We start from the raw sequence: 25,252 nt of genomic DNA, 5'->3' as shown, positions 1-25,252 counted from the left end.
CTGGATCTACCAGAAGAACTGGGAATTTAATACTGATGATAATATTGTAGGGAATAAAAGCAGGTATCAGTGTGGTGACAGGGATTGTCAGGAAAATACACAAGTCCTTCATGTGCGCTGTGAGTGCAGACTCTGATTGACGCAGGTCTTCCCCCTTCCGGATCAGCATCTCTCACTGTTGTTAGAGGCAGAAGAGGGGAGTGGTCGTGATCGGGGACTGTGTCATCAGGGGAACAGACATGAGGATCTATTGATGTGAACGGGACACCCGAATGGTTTGTTGCCTCCTGGGTGCCAGGGTCAGGGATGCCTCGAATCGTGTCCGCAGCATTTTAGAGAGGGAGGGAAAAGAGCCAGATATCTTGGTAAATTTGTGACAATGACATTGGAAGTAAAAGCAAAGAGGTCCTGAATATAGAATTGGGAGAGTTTGGTAGAAATCTCAGAAGCAGAGCCTCCAGGGTTGTAATTTCTTGATTGCTGGTGATGGTAGAAACAGGATAATTTGGCAAATAAAGCGTGGTTGAGAAGATGGTGCTGGGGACAGGGATTCAGATTCCTGGATCATTGGGATCTGTTCTGGTTGAGGAATGACCTGCTCAAAAGGGATGGGTCGCACCTCGACCCGAGGGAGAACAAAATTCTCGGTGAGCGAGGTTTGACGGAGCTGTTGGGGAGGGTCTGAACTGATGGTGAAATGCAAAGATAGCGTGCAGTCAGACTGTCAGATAGGGCGGACAGATACCAGGACAAAATGGCAGCCAGCAGGATGAGTATCAGTGCATTGAGGATGCAGAATTAAAAAGGGGAGCAGATACAGTACACCAAGTGTTTTATCCCAACACATGGAGTATGAGAAATGCGGTGGATGATCTTGTTGCACTATTACCGATTGTCAGGTATGATGTTGTGGCTGAAGGATGGTTGTAGCAGAGAGCTGAATGTTCAAGGTTACACAATGTATTGGAGGAAGGAAGGAAGGCCGATGGAGTGGTGTGGCTCTGCTGGTAAATCAGCAGCAAGATGTGACATAGGATTGGACGATGTTGAATCCTTGTGGGTGAGGTAAGGAACTGCAAAAGTAAAAATGACACCAGTCATATACAGGCCTCCCAACAGTCAGTGGGCTGATGCCCACTGATTACAACTGGAAATAGAAAAGGCTGATGAAAAGGACAATGTTAGGATAATCATGGGAGATTTCAACATGCAGGTCATTTGGGAAAATCAGTTTGGTAAAGGATCTCAAGAGAGTGAGTTTGTTGAATGCATTGTAATGGCTTTCTAGAGCAGTTTGTCGTTGAGCCTACTCGGGGAACAGCTCTACTGGATTGGGTGTTATGTATTGAACCAGAAGTGAGTAGTTAAAAGAAACCTTAGGAAGCAGTGCTCACAACATGACAGAGTTCATCTTGAAATTTGATAAGGAGACAGTAAAGTCTGACATTGTAGTATTTCAGAGGAGTAAACGAAATTACAGTGCTCTGAGAGAGGAGTTGGCCAAAGCAAATTGGAAGGAGAAGCTGGCAGGGATAGGGAAGAACAGAAATGGTGTCAGTTTCTGGGAGAATGAGAGAGGTGAAGGAAAGATGTATTCCAAAAATAAATAAATACTCAAATGGCAAAATAGTAAAACCGTGGCTGACAAGGGAAGGCAGGTTATTGTAACGGCAAAAGAGAGGGCATACAACTAATCAAAAATTAGTAGGAAGACAGAGGATTGGGAAGTTTTTAAATATCTGCAGAGCGGAGCTAAAAGAATGATTGGAAGAAAAAAATAAACAATAAATTGACTTATTTGAATTGAATTGACTTTATTACTTACATCCTTCAGATACATGAGGACTAAAAATCTTTACGTTGTGTTTCCACCTAAATGTGCAATGTGAAATTTATAGTAATTTATAATGAATTATATGTATTACATGCTGGTCAATATAACATAGAAATACAGTTGTGTCAGCATGAGTTCAGCAGTCTCCTGGCCTGGTTGAAGAAGCTGTCCCGGAGCCTGTTGCTCCCGGCTTTTATGCTGCGGTACCGTATCCCGGATGGTAGCAACTGGTACAGGTTGTGGTTGTGGTGACTCTGGTATCCAATGAACCTTCAGGCCCTTTTTACACACCTGTCTTTGTAAAACAAGTTAACAAACAATATCAAATTGTTTTTCAACTAGTGTAAAAAAATTAAAGCAGAGATGAGAGTGGATATAGGACAACTAGAAAATGAGGCCGGATGTATAATAACGCGGGATTAAGAGATGGCAGATATACCAAATATTTTGCACCCATCTTCACCGTGGAAGACACAAGCACTGTGCCCGGTGTTGAAGGGTTCGAGGGAGGAGAAGTGAGTGCAGTTACTGTTACAAGGGAGAAGGTGCTCAAAAAGCTGAAAGGTCTCAAGGTACACAAGTCACCCGGACCAGATGAACTGCACCCTAGTGTTCTGAAAGAGGTTGAGGTAGACATTTTGGTGGTGTTTCAAATGATCTTTCAAGAAACGTTGGACCCTGGCATGGTGCCAGAGGACTGGAAGATTGCAAACATCACAACTCTTTAAGTAAAGAGGAAGGCAACAGAAAGGAAATTATACAACAGTTCGCCTCATATCTGTGGTTGGGAAGAAATTGGAGTCAATTGTTAAATGTGAGGCTATGGAATACTTGGTGACACTGGACAAGATAGGACAAGTCAGCATGGCTTCGTTAATGGAATATCCTGCCTGACAAACCTGTTGGGATTCTTTGAGGAAATTACAAGCAGGATAGATAAAGGGGATGCAGTGAATGTTGTACATTTGGAATCTCGGAAGGCCTTTGACAAGGTGCCACTCATGAAGTTGGTAACCAGATTCAGAGGCCATGTATTACAGAAAAGTTACAGACATGGTTAGAATATTGGCTGATTGGTAGGAAACAGCGAATGAGAGTAAAGGGATCTGCAACGTTTCAGGTCAAGTTCCATTTACCAACCTCCCTAACTATGACAATGCTACCCGATAGACGACTCAGAATAAAGTCCTGTCTCACTTTCAATCAGAGGCCTCTGGTTCTGTACTCCCATTTCTTGGAAAAAGAAACTTTATTTAAGCTCCACGTGCTAGCGAGGGGAAGAATAGTAGGATCAGGCAGATGAATGTGTGGCTGACAGACTTTTGCAAGGGCAGGGCTTCAGATTCTTGGATCATTGGCATCTCTTCAGGGGCAAGTATTACCTGTTCGAAAAGGACGCGTTACACCGGAACCGGAAGGGGATCAATATCATAGCCGGAATGTTTAATAGAGCTGTTAGGGAGTGTTTAAGCTAATTTGGCAGGGGAATGGGAAACCTGAATGATAGAGCGGAGGAGGAGCAAAACAGAAATAAACCTAAGATAGTGAACAGTAAAGATGTCAGGAAGGACAGACAGGTGATGGAGCAAATTTGTAGCCAATGGGATAAGTTGCAGTGCAATCAAAACAAAAAGTATCAAATACTGTATTCAAGGTGTTATGCTTAAATATACACAACATAAAGAATAAGGTGGATGATCTTGTCGTACAGCTACTGATTGGCAGGTATAATTTTGTGGCCATCACTGAGTCGTGGCTAAAGGATACATGTCTCCGAGAGCTGAACGTCCAAGGATACACGGTGTAGCGGAAAGACAGGCAGGTAGGCAGAGTTGGTGGCGTGGCTTTATTGGTAAGAAATAATATTAAATCATTAGAAAGAGGTGACATAGGACTGGAAGGTGCAGAACCTTTCTGGGTTGAGCTGTGAAATCGCAGGGGTAAAAGGACCCTGATTGCAGTTATCTACAGGACTCCTAACAGCTGTAGTAATGTGGACAACAGATTACAACAGGAAATAGAAAAGGCTTGCCAGAATGGCAGTGTTATGATAATTGTGGGGATTTTAACATGCGAGTGGTTTGGGAAAATCAGGTCGACACTGGATCTCAAGAGAGAGAATTTGTAGAGTGTCTGCGAGATGGCTTTTCAGAACAGCTTGTTGCTGAGCTAACTAGGGAGATCAGACGTACTGGATTGGATATTGTCTAATGAACCAGAGGTGATTAGAGAGATTGAAGTGAAGGAACCGTTAGGAGGCAGTGATCGTAACATGATTGAGTTCACTGTGAAATCTGAGAAAGAGAAGCTGAAATCCGATGTGTCGGTATTGCAGTGGAGTAAAGGAAATTACAGTGGCACGAGAGAGGAACTGGCCAAATTTGACTGGTAGGGGACACTAGCGAAAAGGACGGCAGAGCAACAGTGGCTGGAGTTTATGCGAGAAGTGAGGAAGGTGCAAGGCAGATATATTCCAAAAAAGAAGAAATTTTCAAATGGAAAAAGTATGCGACCGTGGCTGACAAGAGAAGAGAAAGCCAAAGTAAAAGCAAAGGAGAGGACATCCAAGGAAACAAAAATTAGTGGGTAGACAGAGGATTGGGAAGTTTTTAAAAGCTTACAAAGGGAAACTAAGAAGGCCATTAAGAGGGAAAAGATGAAATATGAAAGGAAGCTTGCAAATAATATCAAAGAAAATACTAATAGCTTTTTCAAGTATATACTGTGTACAAAACAGGTGACAGTGGATATAGGACTGGTAGAATATAATGCTACAGAAATTGTAATGGGAGAAAAGGAGATAGCCTAGGAACTGAACGAGTATTTTCATCAGTCCTCACTCAAGGGTGTTAGGGAAGAGAAGTGCGCAGTCACAATTACGACAGAGAAAGTACTCAGGAAGCTGAATAGTCTAAGGGTAGAGAAATCTCCAGGACCAGATGGAATGCACCCATGTGTTTTGAAGGAAGTAACTGTGGAGATCGCGGAGGCATTAGCAATGATCTTTCAAAAGTCAATAGACTCTGGTATGGTTCCGGAGGAGTAGAAAAGTCTAAATGCCACTCTGGTATTTAAGAAGGGGGCAAGGAAGCAAAAAGTAAATTATAGACCTGTTAGCTTGACATCGGTGGTTGTGAAGTTGTTTGAGTCAATTGTCAAGGATGAGGTTACGGAGTACCTGGAGGCATATGACAAGATAGGCCAAACTCAGCATGGTTTCCTTAAAGGAAAATCCTGCCTGACAAACCCATTGAAATTTTTTGAGGAAATTACAAGTAGGCTAGACAAGGGAGATGCAGTGGATGTTGTGTATTTGGATTTTCAGAAGGCCTTTGACAAGATGCCTCACATGAGGCAGCTAAAAAAGATAAAAGCCCATGCAATTACTGAAATTTACATATGTGGATAGAGCGTTGGCTGATTGGCAGGAAACAGAGAGTGGGAATAAAGGATCCCATTCTGGTTGGCTGCCTGTTACCGGTGGTATTCCACAGGGGTCCGTGTTGGGAGCACTACTTTTTACGTTGTATATGAACGATTTTGATTATGCAATAAATGGCTTTGCGGCTAAGTTTGCTGATGATTCAAAGATAAGCGGAGGGAACGGTAGTGCTGAGGAAACAGAGAGTCTGCAGAGGGACTTGGATAGATTGGGAGACTGGTCAAAGAAGTGGCAAATGAAATACAATGTTGAAAAGTGTATGGTCATGCACGTTGCTAGAGGAAATAAACGGACTGACTATTATTTAAGTGGAGAGAGAACTCAAAGTTCTGAGATGCAATGGGACTTGGGAGTGCTCGTGCAGGATACCCTTAAGGTTAACCTCCAGGTTGAGTCGGTGGTGAAGAAGGTGAATGCAATGTTGGCATTCATTTCTAGAGAAATAGAATATAGGAGCAGGGATGTGATGTTTAGGCTCTATAAGGCCTCACTGGGAATACTGTGTGCAGTTTTGTGCTACTTATTTAATAAAGGATGTTCTGACATTGGAGAGGTTTCAGAGCAAATTCACTAGAATAATTCCGGGAACGAGAGGGTTAACATATGAGTAACAGTTGACCTGTCTTGAATTGTACTCCGTGGAGTTTAGAAGAATGAGAGGGAACCTCCCAGAAACATGGTCGGATGTTAAAAGGCATGGACACAATGGATGTGGCAAAGTTGTTTCCCATGGTGCGGGTGTCTAGAACGAGAGAGCATGACTTAAGGATTGAAGGGCGCCCATTCAGAACGGAGATGCAAAGAAATTTTTTTAGCTAGAGGGTGGTGAATCTGTGAATTTCTTGCGGCAGTGGAGTCCAGGTCATTGGGTGAATTTAAGACAGAGATTGATCAGTATCTGAGTAGCCAGGGCATCAGAGGGCACGGTGAGAAGGTGGGAGAGTGGGAATAAATGGGAGAGCGGATCAGCTCATGATAAAATGGTGAAGCAGATTCGAAACACCGAATGGCCAGCTTATGCTGCTTTGTCTTATGGTCTTATTTGAAAGCACCAGTATACGGAATAAGGATCTTGTAGCACAGGTAGAGTTTGGCAGGTACAAACATAGGCAGTTACGACGTTAGCTGAAGGAATATAAGCATAGACAATTCTGTAAACAGGGCAAAATTCAAACATCAGAGGTGCAAAAGGACATGGGTGTCCTTGTGCAGGATTCCCTGAAGGTCAACATGCAGTTTTTCTCAGTGGTAAGATTGGCAAACTCAATGTTTGCTTTAATTTCGAGAGGATTATAATACAAGAGCAAGGATGTAATTCTAAGGCTTTATAAGGCATTGGTCAGACCACACTTGGAGCATTGTGAGCAGTTTTGGGTCCCTTCTATCTGAAAACAAGTACTGGCATTGGAGGGGTTCCAGAAGATTCACAAGAATGATTCTGAGAATGAAAGAGTTAACATATGAGGAGTGTTTGATGGTTCTGGGCCTGTACTCACAGGAGTTCAGAAGAACAGCTAAATTATTATCCACCTCAACCCTATGTTCCCGCCTCCTCCCCATAACTTTTGAGAATCTTACTAATCAAGATGTTTACTTATTAACATCTGCTTTAAAAATCAAACAGGAGAAAATCTACAGATGCTGGTAATTCAAGCTACACAGGTCCTGATGAAGGCTCTCGCCAGATCTCTCTGACACCTGTCTGGAAAGATCTGATGTTGGGAGAATGTGGGTGGGTCGAGAACGGTAAGCACAACGTCTGACTATAGGGATGTCCATTCAGGACAGAGATGAGGAATTCCTTTATCCACGGGACAGTGAATCTGCCACAGGCAACTGTGGAGGCCAAATAATTGAGTATATTTAAAGCGGAGTAACACACACAAATTGTTTTGAGGGGGAACGTCACGTGATGACGTGGGATCGAGACGCGGATATCCAGCTCTCCCCTAAAAAAACACTAACTAATTAATGGTTAAGTGAAGAAAATTTAGTAAATATTTCCTAAAAACTACGTCTAAACTGCTCAGGAATTTCCTTAGAGATGCCTCCTAAACAGACAAGGAAGAAAACTATTACTTTGAGGATAGTACAAGTTGAGCCGGCCACCACAAAGAAACCTCAAGTGCATCTCAGTCTGGCGATACAGAACAGAAATCGTCCGCAGCGTCAATAATCTCCAAGAAGGAACAACAGGTACTGCGCGTGCGCGCAGGAAAGGCCGTGCGCAACATGAACTTTTGAACTACAAATCCCAGCTAGCATTGGAAGCGGAAGTGACGATGAACCCGCGGTGGAATCGGATTCTCTGGAACATACAGATGAAGATGGGGAGGTAAAAGAAGAACAACAGGAAGAGATTGCAGCTGGAAGATATTCTGGACTCATAAGAGTTCCTTCTTTGGGGCAAATATTGCATGAATTAAAAGAATTAATAAAATTAAAAAATAATACAAGAAGATATTAAAAATATGAAGGCTATGTTTGATAAAATGGTGAAAAATCAGTAGAAAATGGAGAAGAAAATTAAAAACCTGGAAGAAATAACGGGAAAGACTATTGAGAGTGTGAAGAAAATGGGAGATAATACTCTTGCTTGGACATCAGAAAGAAAAAGACAGTTGGAAAAAATGGACATGCTTGAAAATTTTAGTGGACAAAATAATATTAAAATTTTTGGTCTTAAAAGAAGGGATAGAGGGAGAGGATCCAATATTTTTTTTTTGAGAAATCGATCCCGGAAAATTTGGAAATGGAAGAGGGAACCCAGTTGATTGAATTCGAAAGGGTCCACAGAGCTTTAACGTCAAAACCCACGACCAATCTTAATAAAATGCTGAAGATATAAAGATAAAGAAAAGATCCTGAAGGCGGCTGCTCAATATGCCAGAAAGAAAATTGAGCCATTGACGATAGAAGGGAAAGCAGTTCTTTTCTATTCTGATATAATTTATGGCCTTTGAAGAGAAAGAAGAAATTTAAGCTAGTGAAAAATGTTTTATGGGAAAAGGATTATAAATTTATATTGCGCCACCCAGCAACACTGATAATTTTTTTTCGATGACGGAAAAAGAAGATTTTTTACTGATCATCGGGACGCAGAGGAGTTTGCACAAGAACTCCCAAATATTCACTAGTCACAGTAAAGAATTAAAAGTGAAACAGATTAAAGATGAAGACAGGGACACTGAAGTGAGCTGATGGGCATTAAGGTCAAAAGAATGTTTAAATATACTTTTAATTATATGATACAGGTAAAAAATTGAGAAATATTAATCGAAAGTCGCGATAATATTTTTTCTCATATATACTTTTTTCACGTTACGGGGTGCTGGGGGAACTTCGGATCGATCGCTACGGGATTCACGTATGTAATCATGGCGTTTGCACAACGGAGGGGGTTATGTGGTGTTTTTTTTATTCACAAAATCAGCAGGGGATTTATTTTTCTTTTATCTTTCTTTCTTTGCCTGGATGATCGGAGGGGAGACACATAGCAACATGGAGAATTTTAAAATAATTCCCCAAGCTACTATGAGAGTTGAATTATTATGTATTATTATAGACTGGAGTAACCACGTTAAACATAATGACTAATTTACTGACTTTTGAAAGTTTTAATGTTAATTGCTTAATGGACCGGTGAAAAGATAAAGAATGTTAACATACATTAAGAAAATGAAAATAGATAAAGCTTTTATACAAGAAACGCCTTTAACAGAGATAGAACATCAGAAATTAAAGAGAGATTGGGTCCGAAATGTTATAGCAGCTTCATTTAATTCAAAAGCGAGGGGAGTTGCAATTTTGGTCTACAAAACTTTACCAATTAAAATACAAAATGTATTAATTGATTCTGTGGGTGGATATGTAATTTTACATTGTCAAATATTTTCAGAACTATGGACTCTTGTGAATATTTATCCACCAAATGAAAACGTCGTAAAGTTTATACCGGAGTCTTTTTTGAATTTGGCTGGAGCACACGATAATTATTAATAGGTGGAGAATTCAACTTTTGTCTAGACCCAGTTTTAGATAGGTTTAGGTACGTTTTACAAAACCAAAAGAAGCAAAATTAACTTTATCATTGATGAAAGACTTAAATTAGATGGATAAATGCAGAAGAATTAACCCAAGAGAAAGAGATTATTCATTTTATTCAAATAGACATAAAACTTATTCAAGGATAGTTTTTTCTTACTATCAGCGCATAGTCAGGACAGAGTGAAAAATATGGAATATAAAGCAAGAATATTGTCAGATCATTCCCTCTTGATAATGACAATGATAATGATAGATAAAGAGAAATCGATTTACAGATGTAGATTTAATTCAATATTATTAAAACGTCAAGATTTTTGTGATTTTACGAAAAAACAGATTCAAGTTTTTTTAGATACAAACTCACATTCAGTTGATGATGAATTTATATTATGGGAAGCGATGAAGGCATATTTGAGAGGCCAGATAATGTTATACTTCTAAAATTAAGAAGGAATATATGGTAGAAATAGATCAATTGTTAAAAGAGATTACAAAATTAGAAAAAGAATCTCAAAGATATATGACAGAAGAAAAACAAAGACCACTTGTTAATAAGAAACTGCAATATAATACACTTCAGACATACCGAACAGAAAAAAGCAATTATGAGATCTAAACAAAGATCTTATGAACTAGGTAGAAGATCACACAGGATTCTTGCTTGGTAGTTAAAAACAGACCAGGCTTCCCAAACGATAAATGCAATTAGAACAAGTGTAAATAAAATTATTTATAAACCTTTATAAACTTTTAAAACTTTTCATTCTGAATCGTATCAATCACAATCACAAAATGATATTGTTGAGATAGAAAGCTTTTTATCACAAATAACTCTCCCAAAATTGAATTTGGAAGAACAGAACGGATTCGATGTGCCTTTTACATTAAAAGAGGTCGAAGAAGCTCTCGGATCACTTCAGAGTAATACGTCTCCAGGAGAAGATGGTTTTCGGCCTGAATTTTACAAAAGGTTTAAAGATTTATTAATTCCTCCTTTTATGGAGCTAATACACTAAGCGGAAAGAACGCATAAGCTTCCAGAACCTATTTCGACAGCTATTTTAATAGTATTGCCAAAAAAAGACAGAGATCCTTTAAAACCAACATCATATAGACCTATTTCTTTGTTGAACATGGATTATAAAATAATAGCAAAAATTTTATCTAACAGATTATCTAAATACTTATCAAAATTAATACATATGGACCAAACAGGATTTATTAAAAATAGACAATCGACAGATAATATAACTCGGTTAATTAGCATAATTCATTTGGCACAAAAGACGGAAGAAATGAGTGTAGCAGTTGCTTTGGATGCAGAAAAAGCATTTGATAGATTGGAATGGGATTTTTTTTATCTAAGGTATTGGAAAAATATGGATTCGGGGTATCTTTTATAAAATGGATTAAAACAAATACTAACCCCAAAGCTAAAGTGGTGACAAATGACCAAATTTCAACATAATTTCAGACAAATTTCAACATAGACAAGGTTGTCCATTATCATCTGCTTTATTTGTGTTGGCGATAGAGCCATTGCTGAATTAATTAAAACTGACTCAGATATTATGTGTTTCAGAGTTAATCTGGAGGAATATAAGATTAGCTTATTTGCTGATGATGTTCTGAATTATCTAACTAACCAATTACATTCGTTCCGTAAATTATCTTCTAGATTGGAAGAATATGGGAAAATATCAGGGTACAAAATAAATTGGGATAAAAGTGAAATTCTACCACATACTAAAGGAGATTATAGTCAATGTTGATTAATAACTCTATTTAGATGGCCAATAAATGGTATAAAATATTTAGGTATAAATGTTGATAATAATATAAAGAATTTATATAAATTAAATTATTTGCCATTATTGAAAACAAATTCAAGAGGATCTTGATAAATGGTTGATGCTACCAATGAAATTAGTAGGTAGAGTCAATGCTGTAAAAATAAATATATTCCCTAGATTACAATATTTATTCCAAACATTACCAATACAATTATCACAGAATTTTTTTCTGGAGTTAAATAAATAGGCAATAAACAATAGACAATAGGTGCAGAAGTAGACCATTCGGCCCCTCGAGTCTGCACAGCCATTCTGAGATCATGGCTGATCATTCACTATCAATACCTAGTCCCTGCCTTGTTCCCATATCCCTTGATTCCCCTACCCATCATATATCTATCTAGCTCCTAAATGTGTGAGGAATTTCCTTTGCAAAGGTAAGATGTCAAGAATATCGTTGGAAAAATTCACATGGAAATTTGACCTAGGAGGGTTACAATTACCAAATGTTAAGAATTATTACAAAGCAAATCAACTTACATTTATTGCACCCTTTCTTGATGAAGATAAACCAGCATGGATTAGAATATAATTAGACATAATAGGAGAAAATAGAGCAGAAGATTTTATATATAAATGGGAATCTAAATGGATACGGGAAAAGAAAGAATCTCCTATACTGAAACACTTGATTGATTTATGGAATTAGATAAATGTTGATGATGAGATAAATACATCTTTATTATCAAAGACAGCTTTAATTCAAAATAAACTTATCCCTTTTACAATGGATAATCAGCTTTTATATAACTGGTTACACAAAGGGATTAGATATATAAGAGACTGTTTTGAAGGAGGTATATTAAGGTCATTTGACCAATTAAAGAATAAATATAAAATATCAAATAACACTCTGTTCTGTTATTTCCAATTAAGGACTTATTTAAGAGGTAAACTGGGTCAAACAATGTTATTGCTGAAACCTAATGAAATAGTAAATTTAATTCATAAAGGAAACATTTACAGCATTATTTCTGGTATGTATAATTTGATTCAAAAACAGGCAATTAAACAAGGAATTCATAAGTCAAGACAAAAGGGAAACTGATTTGAATATTAAAATTGATGAAACAAGTTGGTCAAGATTATGTCTTGACAGTATGACAAATACAATAAATGTTCGACTAAGATTAGTAAAATATAACATTTTACATCAAATTGATATTACACCACAAAAATAAATAGATTAAACTCAAATTTATCTGATCAATGTTTTCGATGTAATCAAGAAATTGTTAATTTTTACACTGTACTTGTTCTTGTTCTAAAATTCAACCTTTCTGGACAAATTTAAGAGTTTTACTTGAACAAATTATTGGAATACAACTTCCACACAATCCAATATTGTTTTTACTTGGCGATATTGAAGGGATAAAATCAAAATCCAAATTGAATAAACATTAGAACAAATCATAAAAATTGCATTAGCAGTAGCCAAAAAGGCTATTGCAGTTACTTGGAAATCGGATTCATACTTGAGTATAGATCGTCAGAAGAATGAAAATTTTAGCTGTATTCCACTTGGAAAAATCACATATAATTTAAGAGATAAATATGGAATATTTCTGAAAATTTGGCGCCGTTATTTACAAAAAATATGATTAAATATATACGTGCTCCAAAGATAAAATTATTGGTTATCTGCGGAAAGAAATAAACATACATATTAAAACTAATATGAACTCCATGGAGCATTCAGGGATCTTCCGAAATCCAGGCATTATTTGTTCATTTATTTATTTCCTCTTCTTTTTTTCTCTATTGGGATGTTGGGCGGGGGGGGGGGAAGGGTTTTTATTTCTTTCTGTATTTGAAAATTGTAACACACACAAATTGTTGGGGGAACAGCAGGCCGGGAAGTTTCTATGGAAAAGAGCAAACAGTCGACGGTTCAGACTGAAACACTTCATCAGGACCTGTGTTGCTTAAGGGTCCCTGCAAATTCATCCCCTGTCCTAAGGGCTGCGGGGGATGGGGTTGTGGTAAAGGGGACAAAGTCATTCTCATCTGCAATTTTTGCCCCCACTAGCTTCTCATTACGTCTACACACACAGTTCACCCACATGCTATCCACACCTGGTTCAATCTGACATTCAATTCTGGCCTAAAGGTTCCCATTATCACCTCCTTTACTGTTTCAAACCATCACACTGCCCCACTTCCCACTCACAAATAACAGTGAACATTGTATGGCGGGCCTGTTCCTGTGCTGTACTGCTCTATATTCTCTGTTCCCAGTTTCGAAGAATGAGAGGAGATCTCATGGAAACGCAAAATTCTTTCAGGGGTCAACAGGCAGGAGTGAGGCAGGATGTTTCCCCTGTCTGAAGAGTCAAGGGCCAGGGGTCTCTCTGCTCTCCGTCCAGCGGAAAACACTTGGGGCCTTTCCCTTTTTCCCGGGGCCGCGCTGCCCGAGCCTCCCCCAGATTCCCGGGGCCGCGCCGCCCGGGACTCCCCCCACCCCCGATCCGCGGGGCTGCGCAGCCCGAGTCTACCCCCACCCCGATCCGCGGGGCCGCTCAGCCCGTCACCCCCCGATCCCCGGGGTCGCGCTGCCCGAGTCTCCCCCCGAACCCCGGGACCGCGCTGCCCGTGTCCCCCAAACCCCCCGATCCCCGGGGACTCTCTAACTCTCTGCTTCTCCCCCCAGTCTCTGTCACCCTGGATGTGGAAACGGCGCATCCGTATCTCGAGGTGTCTGAGGATCGGAAGAGTGTGAGACGGACCCGGACCCGGTGGAATCTCCCTGACACCGGGAAGAGATTCACATACTGGGAATGTGTGCTGGGGTCGGAGGGATTCACATCGGGGAGACATTACTGGGAGGTGGAGGTGACGGGGATTCGGAGCTGGTGGCTGGGAGTCGCCGCAGAGTCTGTGGAGAGGAAGAGACGGGCCATACTGAGACCGGAGACTGGATTCTGGATCATCGGGCGGGTTGGTGACGTGTTACATCGGGATTATGACGTGTTATATCGGTATTATGACGTGTTCCGTGGTCTCCCCTCCCCCTGGTCCCGTCTCGCTGCCGGTCCCATCCCCGGAAGGATGGGAGTTTATCTCAGTTACGAGTCCGCGACAGTTTCATTTTACAACGCGGAGACCAAGTCCCATCTCCACACCTTCACTGGGAATAAATTCACGGGGAAACTTTATCCTGTCTTTCGGACTGGGGATGAAAACCAATGGCTGAGAATCTGCTCCGGTTCCGCTCCGGTCTGGAAACAGATCGGGTCCCGGGACTGGCGGCAGGAGTGAAATCCCTGTAAATATAAATGTGCGGGGAGTGCAGCTAAATACGTGGCTATGGAAATGGTGCAGGAGGGAGGGCTTCATGTTTCTGGACATTTGGGCTTTGTTCCCGGGAAGATGGGGCCTGTTCCGACGGAACGGATTGCGCCGAAACTGGACGGGGACTAACATTCTTGCGGGTAGATTTACTACAGCTGCTCCAGGGAATTTAACCTAAATTTGGAGAGGGAGGGGAACCAGAGTGTTAGAGCAGATAGTGAGGTGGAGGAGGATTAATGTCATGCGAGGACTGCATGTGTAGACAGAAATCAAAGCTTTATACATTAGATTGTAAATTGATTTTCAGAACTTTAGAAATTGCAGAAAACAAAGATTTCCAAAAGAAAATAATGAAGCACATGACAAGAACATATGTGAAAAAGTGGCTACTTCAGTTTTACACCTATCGCAATAATTGTCTATGTTAGGAAATATTTTGGATCGTCTCTCCTTTGTTAAATAGTAACAGTGAACAATTTTAAATTGAATTAAACACTGATTGGCACATATCAAAGAAGAATTGACCATCTTCAATAACAAAGGTCAAATTAAGTTATCTCTCCCAAACTTGTTTAATCTTTAGTGATTAAGGGGATCTTTTTGTTTTGCAGATTTATTTATTTTTATTATAATTTATTTAGTAATGGTCGATTGATGACTTTTGAAGAGTTAATTAGCAAATATTCTCTCCCTCATACACACTTACTGAAATATCTTCAGGTTAGACATTTTTTACAAAAATAGTTATCTAAGTTTCCATATATGCAAGAATCTGATTTGTTGGATACTATTTTGAATATGAATTCTTTAGTGAGGTTCCATTGGTAGAATTTATAATTTATTATTAATACATTAATATAAGAAGATAACCTCCCACTGTCGTGGTTACTTGAAATGATCAGGAAACACAGACAATTCATCGAGAAGTTTAAACCTTTATTTGCAAACAAAGGCTGAGGCAATCAATGAACTTGTCACCGACAGCCCACCGGTGTACAGCATTCTTCATAGTAATTTCTTATCTCAGTTACATTCCGGTTTCATTAGCATACCCATCAATTTATAATAGCATATCATCTATATATTAACTAAGCAATCGCTCTTGCCGAGCTCTCGGTGCGTCACCATTATTTTTCACCCATTCGCATTGGGACCTTAATCGTGGCCAAGATTATGTTTTCCAGACAACCTCCCTCACATTACATTCCTGCTCGCACCACCCTGTCCGCCGCCGTTATCTCGTACTAAACAAAGGCTGACTGTAATACATGGGATACATCGCAGCTAATAGTGCTGCAAAACAAACAGGTGTTCTGTAAGTAAATGCCATAATATGCAGCTAAGAGAGTACAAAGTCTCCAGTGAAAACAACACATAACAAAATGTGTCTAGTAAAATAATACGTACTAATATTCAGTACCTAGAAGTGATTACATAGTATAGTAAATAGCTAATACATAGTGATTATATTTCAGGTATATATAGTGGTACTGTCAGATATATATCTCAATTCCACCTAAGGTTTATACATGATAGAAATATTTCTTGTTTCAGATATGATAGAGAGGGAGGGATGGAAAGGGGGTGGAGTGGCATTACTAGTCAGGGAAAACAGCACAGCTGTCCGTAGACAGGACAGCCCGGAGGGCTTGTCTACAGAGGCCATATGGGTGGAGCTGAGGAACGGGAAAGGTGTGACCACACTAACAGGGGTGTATTATAGACCGCCCAAAACTCAGAGAGAATTGGAGGAGCAAATCTGTATAAAGATAGTTGACCGCTGTAAAAAACAGAAAGTTGTAATAGTAGGGGATTCTAACTTTCCACATATTGACTGGCACTCCGAAACTGTAATAGGGCGAGATGGCTTGGAGTTTGTGAAATGTTTTCAGGAAAGTTTTCTAAAGCAATATATAGAGGTACCTACGGGAGAGGATGAAATACTTGATCTCCTGTTAGGAAACCAGACAGTCAGGTGACAGAAGTATGTGTAGGTGAACTTTTTGGGTCCAGTGACCATAATGTCATCAGTTTCAGGTTAATTATGGATAAGGATGGGTCTGGTCCTCGAGTTTACGTTCTCAATAGCAGAAGGGCTAATTTTGTGGAAATGAGAAAAGATATAGAAAGAGTGGATTGGGATAAGTTTTTTTTTCCTGACAAGGATGTGTTCAGTAAGTGGAAGGCCTCCACATGCGAAATTTTGAGGGTGCAGAGTTTGTATTTTCCTGCCAGGATTAAAGACAAAGTTAACAGGCAGAAGGAACCTTGGTTTTCAAGGGATATTGGCGATCTGGTTAAGAAAAGGAGAGAAGTGTATAGTAGGAAGAAGCAACAAAGAGAAAATGAGTTACTTAAAGAGTATAGAAAACATAATAAAATACTAAAGAAGGAAATCAGGAAGGAAAAAAAGACATGAGGTGGATTGGCAGATAATGTGAAGGAAAACCTGAAGGGTTTCTACATGTATATTAAGAGTAAACGGATAGTAAGGGACAAAGTTGGTCCCCAAGAAGATCAGAGTGGTCGTCTATGTGTGGAGGCTTACGAGATGAGGGAGATCTTAAACAGTTTATTGCATCAGTATTTACTCAGGAAACTGCCATAGTGTATACGGAAGGAAGGGAAACAAGCAGTAGTGTCATGGAACATCTGTAGTTTAAAGAGGAGGAGGTGATTTCTGCCTTACAGCGAATAAAGGTAGATAAATCCCCCGGGCCTGACGTGATATTTTCTAGCACCTTGAGAGAGACTAGTGTAGAAATTGCAGGGGCCCTGACAGAAATATTTAAAATGTCCTCAGCCACGGGTGCAGTGCCGGAGGATTGTAGGGTAGCTCTTGTTATTCCATTGTTTAAAAAAGGCTCCAATAGTAAACTAGGTAATTACAGGCCGGTGAGCCTGACATCAGTAGTATGTAAATTATTGTAAGGTGTTCAGAGAGATCGGATATACAAGTATTTGGACAGCCAAGGACTGATTAAGGATAGTCAGTATGGCTTCGTGTATGGTAGATCGTGTTTAATGAATGTTGAAGAGTTTTTCGAGGAGGTTACCAACAAAGTAGGTGAAGGAAAGGCTGCGGATGTTGTCTACATGAACTTCAGTAAGCCCTTTGACAAGGTGAAAGAATGAGGGGAGATTTGATAGAGGTTTACAAAATTATGGGGTATACAGACAGAAAATGCGAGTCGTTTCTTTCCATTTAGATTGGGAATGATAAATACGAGAGGACATGGTTTTAGGGTGAAAGGGGAAAGCTTTAGGGGGAACATTAGGAGGAACTTCTTCACTCAGAGAGTGGTGGGAGTGTGGAACGAGCTGCCATCTTAAGTTCTAAGAATAAAATGGACATGGATGGGAGATGTTTGGAGAGTTACGGACTGGGTTCAGGTCACTGGGACGAGCGGAATAAAGTTTCCGTCAACCGAACAGAAACAACGGGGATTCAGCCGCAGTTGCGGGCGGCGGGTCCTGAGCTCCCCCGGGTCCTAAAGTCCACCCATAATGAGACAGGTTAAATGGGACAAGTGCGGGCGGTGCTGACTGGAAAAGACAGTGAAGATTGTTCATTAAGTTCATCTGCCATTTCTTTGTCCCCCATTACTAGTTCACCAGCATCATTTTCCAGTGGTCCAGTATCAACTCCCATCTCTGTTTCACTCTTCATGTGACTGAAAACTAAACTTTTAGTATCCTGATTTATATTATAGGCCAGTTTGCCCTCATATTTCCTCTTGACCATTCTTATGGCTTTTTTCGTTGCCTTTTGTTGGATTTTAAGAGCATCCCAATAACCCAAAATCCCACTCACCTTTGCTACCTTATATGCCATTTTCATATTTCTAACAAAATTATTACATGCCTTTTCCAGCTCAAGCTGTGAATTGATTTAAAATCAGTCCCATAATTTTATAGTTTTTATCTCAAAACTATCTACCCTCGCATAGATTGTACTGAAGACTGCATTTGATTTTTCTTCAGCCTTGTACACGTAAGCATAGTGTGGACATTTCTATGTCATGTGAATATCATTCCATTCCTTGTTTTAAGCCCTTCTTCGAGAAACCCAACAAGTTTATGTATTCTGTAAAGGTGTCTGTCCTTATGTCCATTATCCTGCGTCTTGCCATAAGCCCCTAATTCTTAACACCACCAACCCTTTAGTTTCTAATTTGCTAAGTGGAAGGTCTATATCCACAGCTTAACATTTAACAGCTTTTGGTGCTAAACAGTCAAAATCATCATTTCCCTCAACAGTGTGATGTGCACGGCCCATAATGTGCAGACACATAAATTAAACTTTATATATGAAATACCGTTTGACAAGTTTCCAACAGTCAATCTGACCTACTGACAGAATGACCTATTTAAGACTCATCAAAACCGAACTGTATTCTGAGCAAATTATAAGGACCAATTTCCTCCACCCACTGTCAGCCTATACTGTTGGGAAAGAATTCTGCTTCCTATGCTGATAAATGGCTATAAGTCATTTCTTTATCATTACCTGCAATTCAAGCACAGAAAAACAGCCACACCAACATCCCCGGTTAACTTATCTTTTGATGTATCTGTAAAAATGGTTACTGTATGATAATAACTTTCAATAATATACTGATGAACCAACAGACTCTCAGGCAGAACCGGATCCGATCGTGTAACCTAAAATCAACTGAAGTCATTGGAAAAAAACAAGGTGGGGTTACCAAGAAAGCTACAGTGGGACATATTGTATCATCAAATACACCCATATTCCCAGAGTGATAAGAACCCAGCCACCCAAAACAAAAAAAAAACACTCTTCTTATGATGTTCCCAACCGTTCTCCAGCACACCTTTAACAGGATGATCATTTCCTTGCCCCCGCAAATTAATCCAGTATGTTGACATCAACTTGAACCTCTGTTACTTTGAGGGCAATTGTCCCATTGCAAACCGCAAAGCCGAAACAGGAGACGATATTACCGCACCAGAACACAATCTTACAGTCTGTAATTGTATCATATACAAACATTTTTAAATTGAAGATGAAGCTGATCTATAAGCCACACAGACATATTCAAGAACAGATCAAATTAAACAAATATAATTGCTCTACAAAGATTTTCATGTTGCACCCAAGAATACCCACATCGATGTCTGAGGAATTTAAAGCTCCTTTACATATATATGAATTATTTTACTGATAGGTGCTTCCACGTTCAGCTTATTATCCATCCACATGCTGAGAAATCTTACCACTGACAGTTTTTCCAAGATATTAATCATATAACTTATAATCAAGTGCAGGTCTATTCATGCTGCTTATAAACCACGTAATGTGTTTTAACGGCTGAAAGCTTAAGATTCTCAACGATCTGTCCACTGTTTGACCTATTAATTGTAAATTGCAATTAATCCATAAAGCATTCATTAATCCATAAAGCTACGTCATGTGTATATTGTGATTTACCCAGGGTATCCCTTTTTCCCATCTCAGAGAAAATATCATTAATCATAATATTAAATAATGAAGGGCTACGAGTACTGCCTTGTGGGATCCCGCTCTCTATCTCATAGAAACACAAACATAACATGCCGACGAGTTCTTGGACAGTCCATCCAAAATAAAAAACACAGAAAAATTATACAATGTTCCCCTCACTCCTAATTTAATCAAAAGTCCTTTCTTCCATATCATTTCCCTTTTCAGCATCAGGAAATACTGCTATTACAACATCTTTATTTAATTGTACTTTCCGAATATCATCTTCCAAACCTAAAACTGAATCTAATGTCATTTCACCCTTCCAAAATCTAGTCTAAAAAAAACACTTTATCTCCACTCTTTTCAAAATATAACTCAAGTGCTTGATTACCATACATTCCAGAAGTTTACATAAATGGCACATTCACGATATAGGCCCTTAACTGGAAGGATCAAATGGGGATCTGCCAGGTTTTAGAATAGGTACAACTGCTGCCATTTTCCGTGAGGAAATTAGATGCTCAATTCAAACATTTAATATTTTCACAAAAGAGAATTATATACAATTACAATTTCAAACATCAGTCTTTCCTGGGGACACATGAGCTGCATTATTAATAGACTTCTTAAATTCATACAAAGAAATCTCTCCATCAGTGATACTATCATTGCTACAGCTGACTTCCAGCACATCAGCTATATGCTCCTCATATTTTATCCCCTTCATTCCCAAAATCATCCTTGTGAACCTCCTCTGGACTCTCTCCAATGACATCTTTCAGATGACATTTCAGATTTCAGAAAGATGACCAGCCATCTTTCAGATCTCTTTGCCGACTGGCCTAAATCTCTCTGCAAGCTTTGAAAACCTACTTCATTATCCACAACGCCGCCTATCTTGGCATCATCTGTATGCTTACTAATCCAATTTACCACCCCATCATCCAGATCATTAACGTATATGACAAACAACATTTGAGCTAGTACAGATCCCTGAGGCAAACCACTAGTCACCGGCCTGCAACATGACAAACAGTATCCACCGCTACTCTCTGGCACTTCCCATCCATTTTACTACTTCAATATTAACACCTAAAGATTGAACCTTCCTAACTGGCCTTCCATGTGGAACTTTGTCAAAGGTCTTACTGAAGTCCAGATAGCCAACATCCACTGTTTTACCATCTTCAAGTTTCCTAGTAACCTCTTCAAAAAGTTCAATAAGGTTTGTCAAAAATGACCTTCCACGCACAAATCCAAGTTGACTGTTCCTGGTCATGCCCGACATCAGATAACATGGCGAGTCCCGGTAGCTTCTTTACTTGTACAGTTGTAGCAGTGTATGCTCGTAAACCTTCTCTCAAAATTCCAACCTGATCACAGTGGATCAGCCTGGGGAGGCCATAATAAATGAAATACAGCTCCCATGAAAATTTGGCCACCGTGGACGCCCTCTGATCCTTGGTAGGGAAAGCCTGTGCATATCTGGTGTCGTGGTCCGTGATGACTTGAGACATTGGCCGCGTTGCTGCGTCGGGGTCGATCAACAGGAAATACATGCACACCAGGTCCAGAGGCCCCGCACTCTACAAATGTGACAAGGGAGCTGCCCGTGTAGACAGTCTCTTGCGCCGTATGCATCGAATGCACGTCTTGTTGTATTCTTCGCCCTCCAGCTACATTAGCGGCCAGTAGAACAAATCTCTGAGCAATCGATTGGTCTTTTCAGCCACCAAATGGCCAGAATCATCAGGAAGTGACTTCAACACTGTCCTCCGATACTTCTCAGGCTGAATCGGCTGAGAAGCCCGAGGCTGGTCCGAAGGCGACATGACCCGGTATAAACACCGCAGCAGGGACATGAGAGATACAGACCTTCAGTTAATCCGCTCTACTGGTCTATAAATGATAAAAATATGATTCCAGACACAGTCATTTCTAATGCTTTCATTTATTTTCACTCACACGGTTACCGCAGTTTGTAGACAGTAGAATGATTGGGGTGTCCTGAAATAATACCTGGGTTAGTGGGTCAGGTGACCCACACCTTGCACAGGTAACACCGCTAGTGGAAGCAGAGTTTCGAAATCGGAGATTTCCCTCTCCCAGATGAGCAACCTTTGGCTCTTCTCCTGTCAGTGAGAGCAGCTCCGCCATGTGAAGGCCAGGAGTCGGATTTGGTTGTCAGAAGCTGTATGAAATGCACGCCATGAAGAACTCGTACCCACTACCACCCTTCGGCTGTGACCACCTTTGTTGCCTAGAGAAAGTTGTATCGGAAAGTTAAAAAACAAGCTTTTGTTGTGGTGCAAGCCACTGTATATTTGTATTTTTCCCACATAAGAATGTTTTCATTCGTTTCTTTGTAAACTACTTTTCTTCAGTACAACCTTTTGGCAGCTTTTGTACTTTTTCCATCTTGCATTATATAAAACCCCTTGCACTAACGTGCTGGTGCGGACTGCCATCGGTTTGATTTTCAACTGGTGACCCTCGTCGTGTACACTACCCTCACCTGATAGCAGGGTGTGACACCCCTAAATACACATTAGATTTTCCTAGAGCAAAACCCATTTCAAACAGTTCACAAATTAGCTGTCTCCACCTTACAGAATAGCAAAACCAAAATTCAAAATTCAAACTGAATTTATTAGAAAAGTACCGTGAGATTCATCACACCCCAATCAGTGTGTACCCCAAATCTACAGACACACCCCAAATCTACCCACTCACCCAAATCTACAGGCACACACCTAAATCTACCCACACACCATATCTGTCCGGACAATTAAATTCGAGTGTACGCGCTTATTCGATAATACACTCATAAATTTACACACATCCCCATATCAGTGTATATCCCCATATCAGCCAACAGATCCCTAGATCTGTGCCCATCACAAAATCCATGTGCAGCTTGAAATCCCAATGCATCCCACATATCAGTGTGCACCGTCAAATCCACTGACATCCCGAAATCTGTGTGCAAACACAAACACAAACACAAACACAAATCTATCTGCACCCTCAAATCCGTGTGCAGCCCAACCCCGCTGACACCCCCACTTGAAAATTAGATTACCCAGAGCAAGAACAGTATCAAACAGTTCACAAAGTAGCTGGCTACACCTTACAAAAGTAGCAAGAACAAAGTTCAACGCTCAAAATTTATTTATCAGTTAAGTATCTGTGAATGAAACAACGCTGAGATTCATCACACCTCAAATCGACCTGCACCCCGTAATCCCCCACATACGCTGCCACACCCTTAAGTCCTGTAGACTTCCCCAAAACTGTGCGCACTCCTAAACCCACTAACAGCCCACAGACACATTAGATTATCCCACAGCAAGAATCAATTGAAACTGTTCAGTAATTAGCTGCCTCCGCCTTAAACTAACATTAAGAACAAAGTTCAAAGTGGATTTGTTATTAAAGTATGAAAAATGAAAAGCGTTCTTTTTCATCACTACCCCAAATCTGTGAGCACCCTCGAATCGGTGTGCACCCACTTAACTATGCAAATCCCCGAAATCAGTGTACATTCCCAAATCCGTGCGCACCCCAAACACACCGACAACTTCCAAATGCAGGTTAGATTATACCAGAGCAAGAATCATTTCAAACATTTCCCAAATACCTTCCCCACCTCAAAAAAAATCAAGAACAAAGTTCAAACTTCGAAATGTATTTATTATTAAAGTATTTATAAATAAGTATCTATGAATAACAACCTCACTCTAACGGGACAGGAACGACACGCTGATGGGTCAAAGCGTTTGTTTCTGCACTGCGGTTTCTTTGTCTCTCGCGTGAGAGGAACAACAGTGTGACGGGCCGAAGGGTAGTCTATGTGCTGTCGTGTTTGTGACTGACTCTAACGTTGGGAAATTAGACGCAGAATTAAAAGGGTTAAAGCCTAACTGAGTTATTGGTGGCCTGACAAGCCGTGCTGTGAGTATAAAGTGTGAACAAAGAAGTGTTTGTTGCATAAGAAGCTGCACAGTGTCCCTTATCAGAGTGTGTGTGTGATAAGGGATATTTTTAACAGCTGCGGACTCTGTACTCAGAAACAGACCCTTCGTACATCATCCTGGCTGTGAGAGTCAATTACAGACACAGCACCACATAGACCGTTAGGCCCATTATCCTGCTGTGCGTGTCACATTAGAGTCCGACATAGACGTGAGAGAGCGAAGCAAATGCCATTCTGCCGATCATCATGCAGATTCTGTCCCATTACAGCGAATCACAGACACGACAGCACAGAATCACTCTTTCAGCCCATCTTCCTGCTCGTTCTATACCACTGTCTGCAGACACTGTAGCACTTGGAGAGATGCTTCAGCCCATCAAGGTACCCATTCTATCCCATTATCAGTAGAAACTATAGCACAGGGAGAGGCATTTTGACCCATCCTCCTGCCGCAACTCCTCCATTCGAGTCAGTCACGGACACAACGGCATCGAAACAAACTCTCCGGCCCATCTTCCTGTTGTTCCTGTCAAGTTTGTGTCAGTCACAGACACAGTACAGCAAAGACACAGACTATGACGGAACAGGTTGGTAATGACAATTCTCCCCTAACCTTGACTCTTTGCCCGGTTAGTCACTCTCCCTCGTTCTGTCCATGGTTTAGTTTCCCCAGTGGTTCAGGCCCTTTTCCTTCCCGGTCCGCAGCTCTTGGGAGTTCACCGTTTACACAGCCCACAGTGAAACAATGGCTAGCTTGGCTAATCGTAAAGATCCTTTCATTTAACTTGTACTGCTGGTCTATAACTCATAAAAAAAGGATTCTAGACACAGTCATTGCAAACACTTTTATTTGTTTTCACTCATACCGTTACAGGGGCTTGTAGACAGCAGAACGGCCCCAAAAGACCAGAAGGACTGTTTGAGGAGTCCTGAAATAACACCCGGGTTAGTGGTGTCAGGTGCCCCACACCCTGCACAGGTAACACCACTGGTGGGGAGGGCATTATTACTTTATATTCATCTGAGCATATGTACACTGATCTATGGATTTAACTGTGGCATATATTGTGAAATAAAACGCTAGCATGTTAGAATCTCAGCCAGGCGGAAGCAGATTTAAACCCCCTGTCTTTCGTGGCGAGGTTGGATTTGACGGTTGGTGAAAGTTAAAAGACAAAGTTTGTCGTTGAGAAAGCGTCTGTATATTTGTAATTTTTGTGCATAGGGGTTTGTTTTCATTTGTTTCTCCATATTTTTTTTTCTCGGCAGCTTTAGTACTTTTCCCTCCGGCACTAAATAAAACTCCTTGCTGTTGCGGCTTGCCGTCCGTCGGTTTGTC

General features: G+C 40.4%; 1 protein-coding gene across 1 annotated transcript in view; it reads left to right on the top strand.

The window, feature by feature from the left end:
• Window positions 1–15,231, top strand: part of LOC132385796 (zinc-binding protein A33-like) — a 57,064-nt gene extending 41,833 nt beyond the window's left edge. Inside the window, exon 8 of the mRNA XM_059958017.1 lies at window positions 13,827–15,231. Coding sequence (XP_059814000.1) covers window positions 13,827–14,434 — 608 coding nt within the window. The 3' untranslated portion in view covers window positions 14,435–15,231. The remainder of the gene's footprint in view (window positions 1–13,826) is intronic.
• Window positions 15,232–25,252: the final 10,021 nt, after the last annotated feature.

Source organism: Hypanus sabinus (assembly GCF_030144855.1).
Source record: "Hypanus sabinus isolate sHypSab1 chromosome X2 unlocalized genomic scaffold, sHypSab1.hap1 SUPER_X2_unloc_22, whole genome shotgun sequence".
NCBI lineage: Eukaryota > Metazoa > Chordata > Chondrichthyes > Myliobatiformes > Dasyatidae > Hypanus > Hypanus sabinus.
Note: the sequence above shows the minus strand (reverse complement) of the source record. Positions and strands in the feature narration are given on the sequence as shown.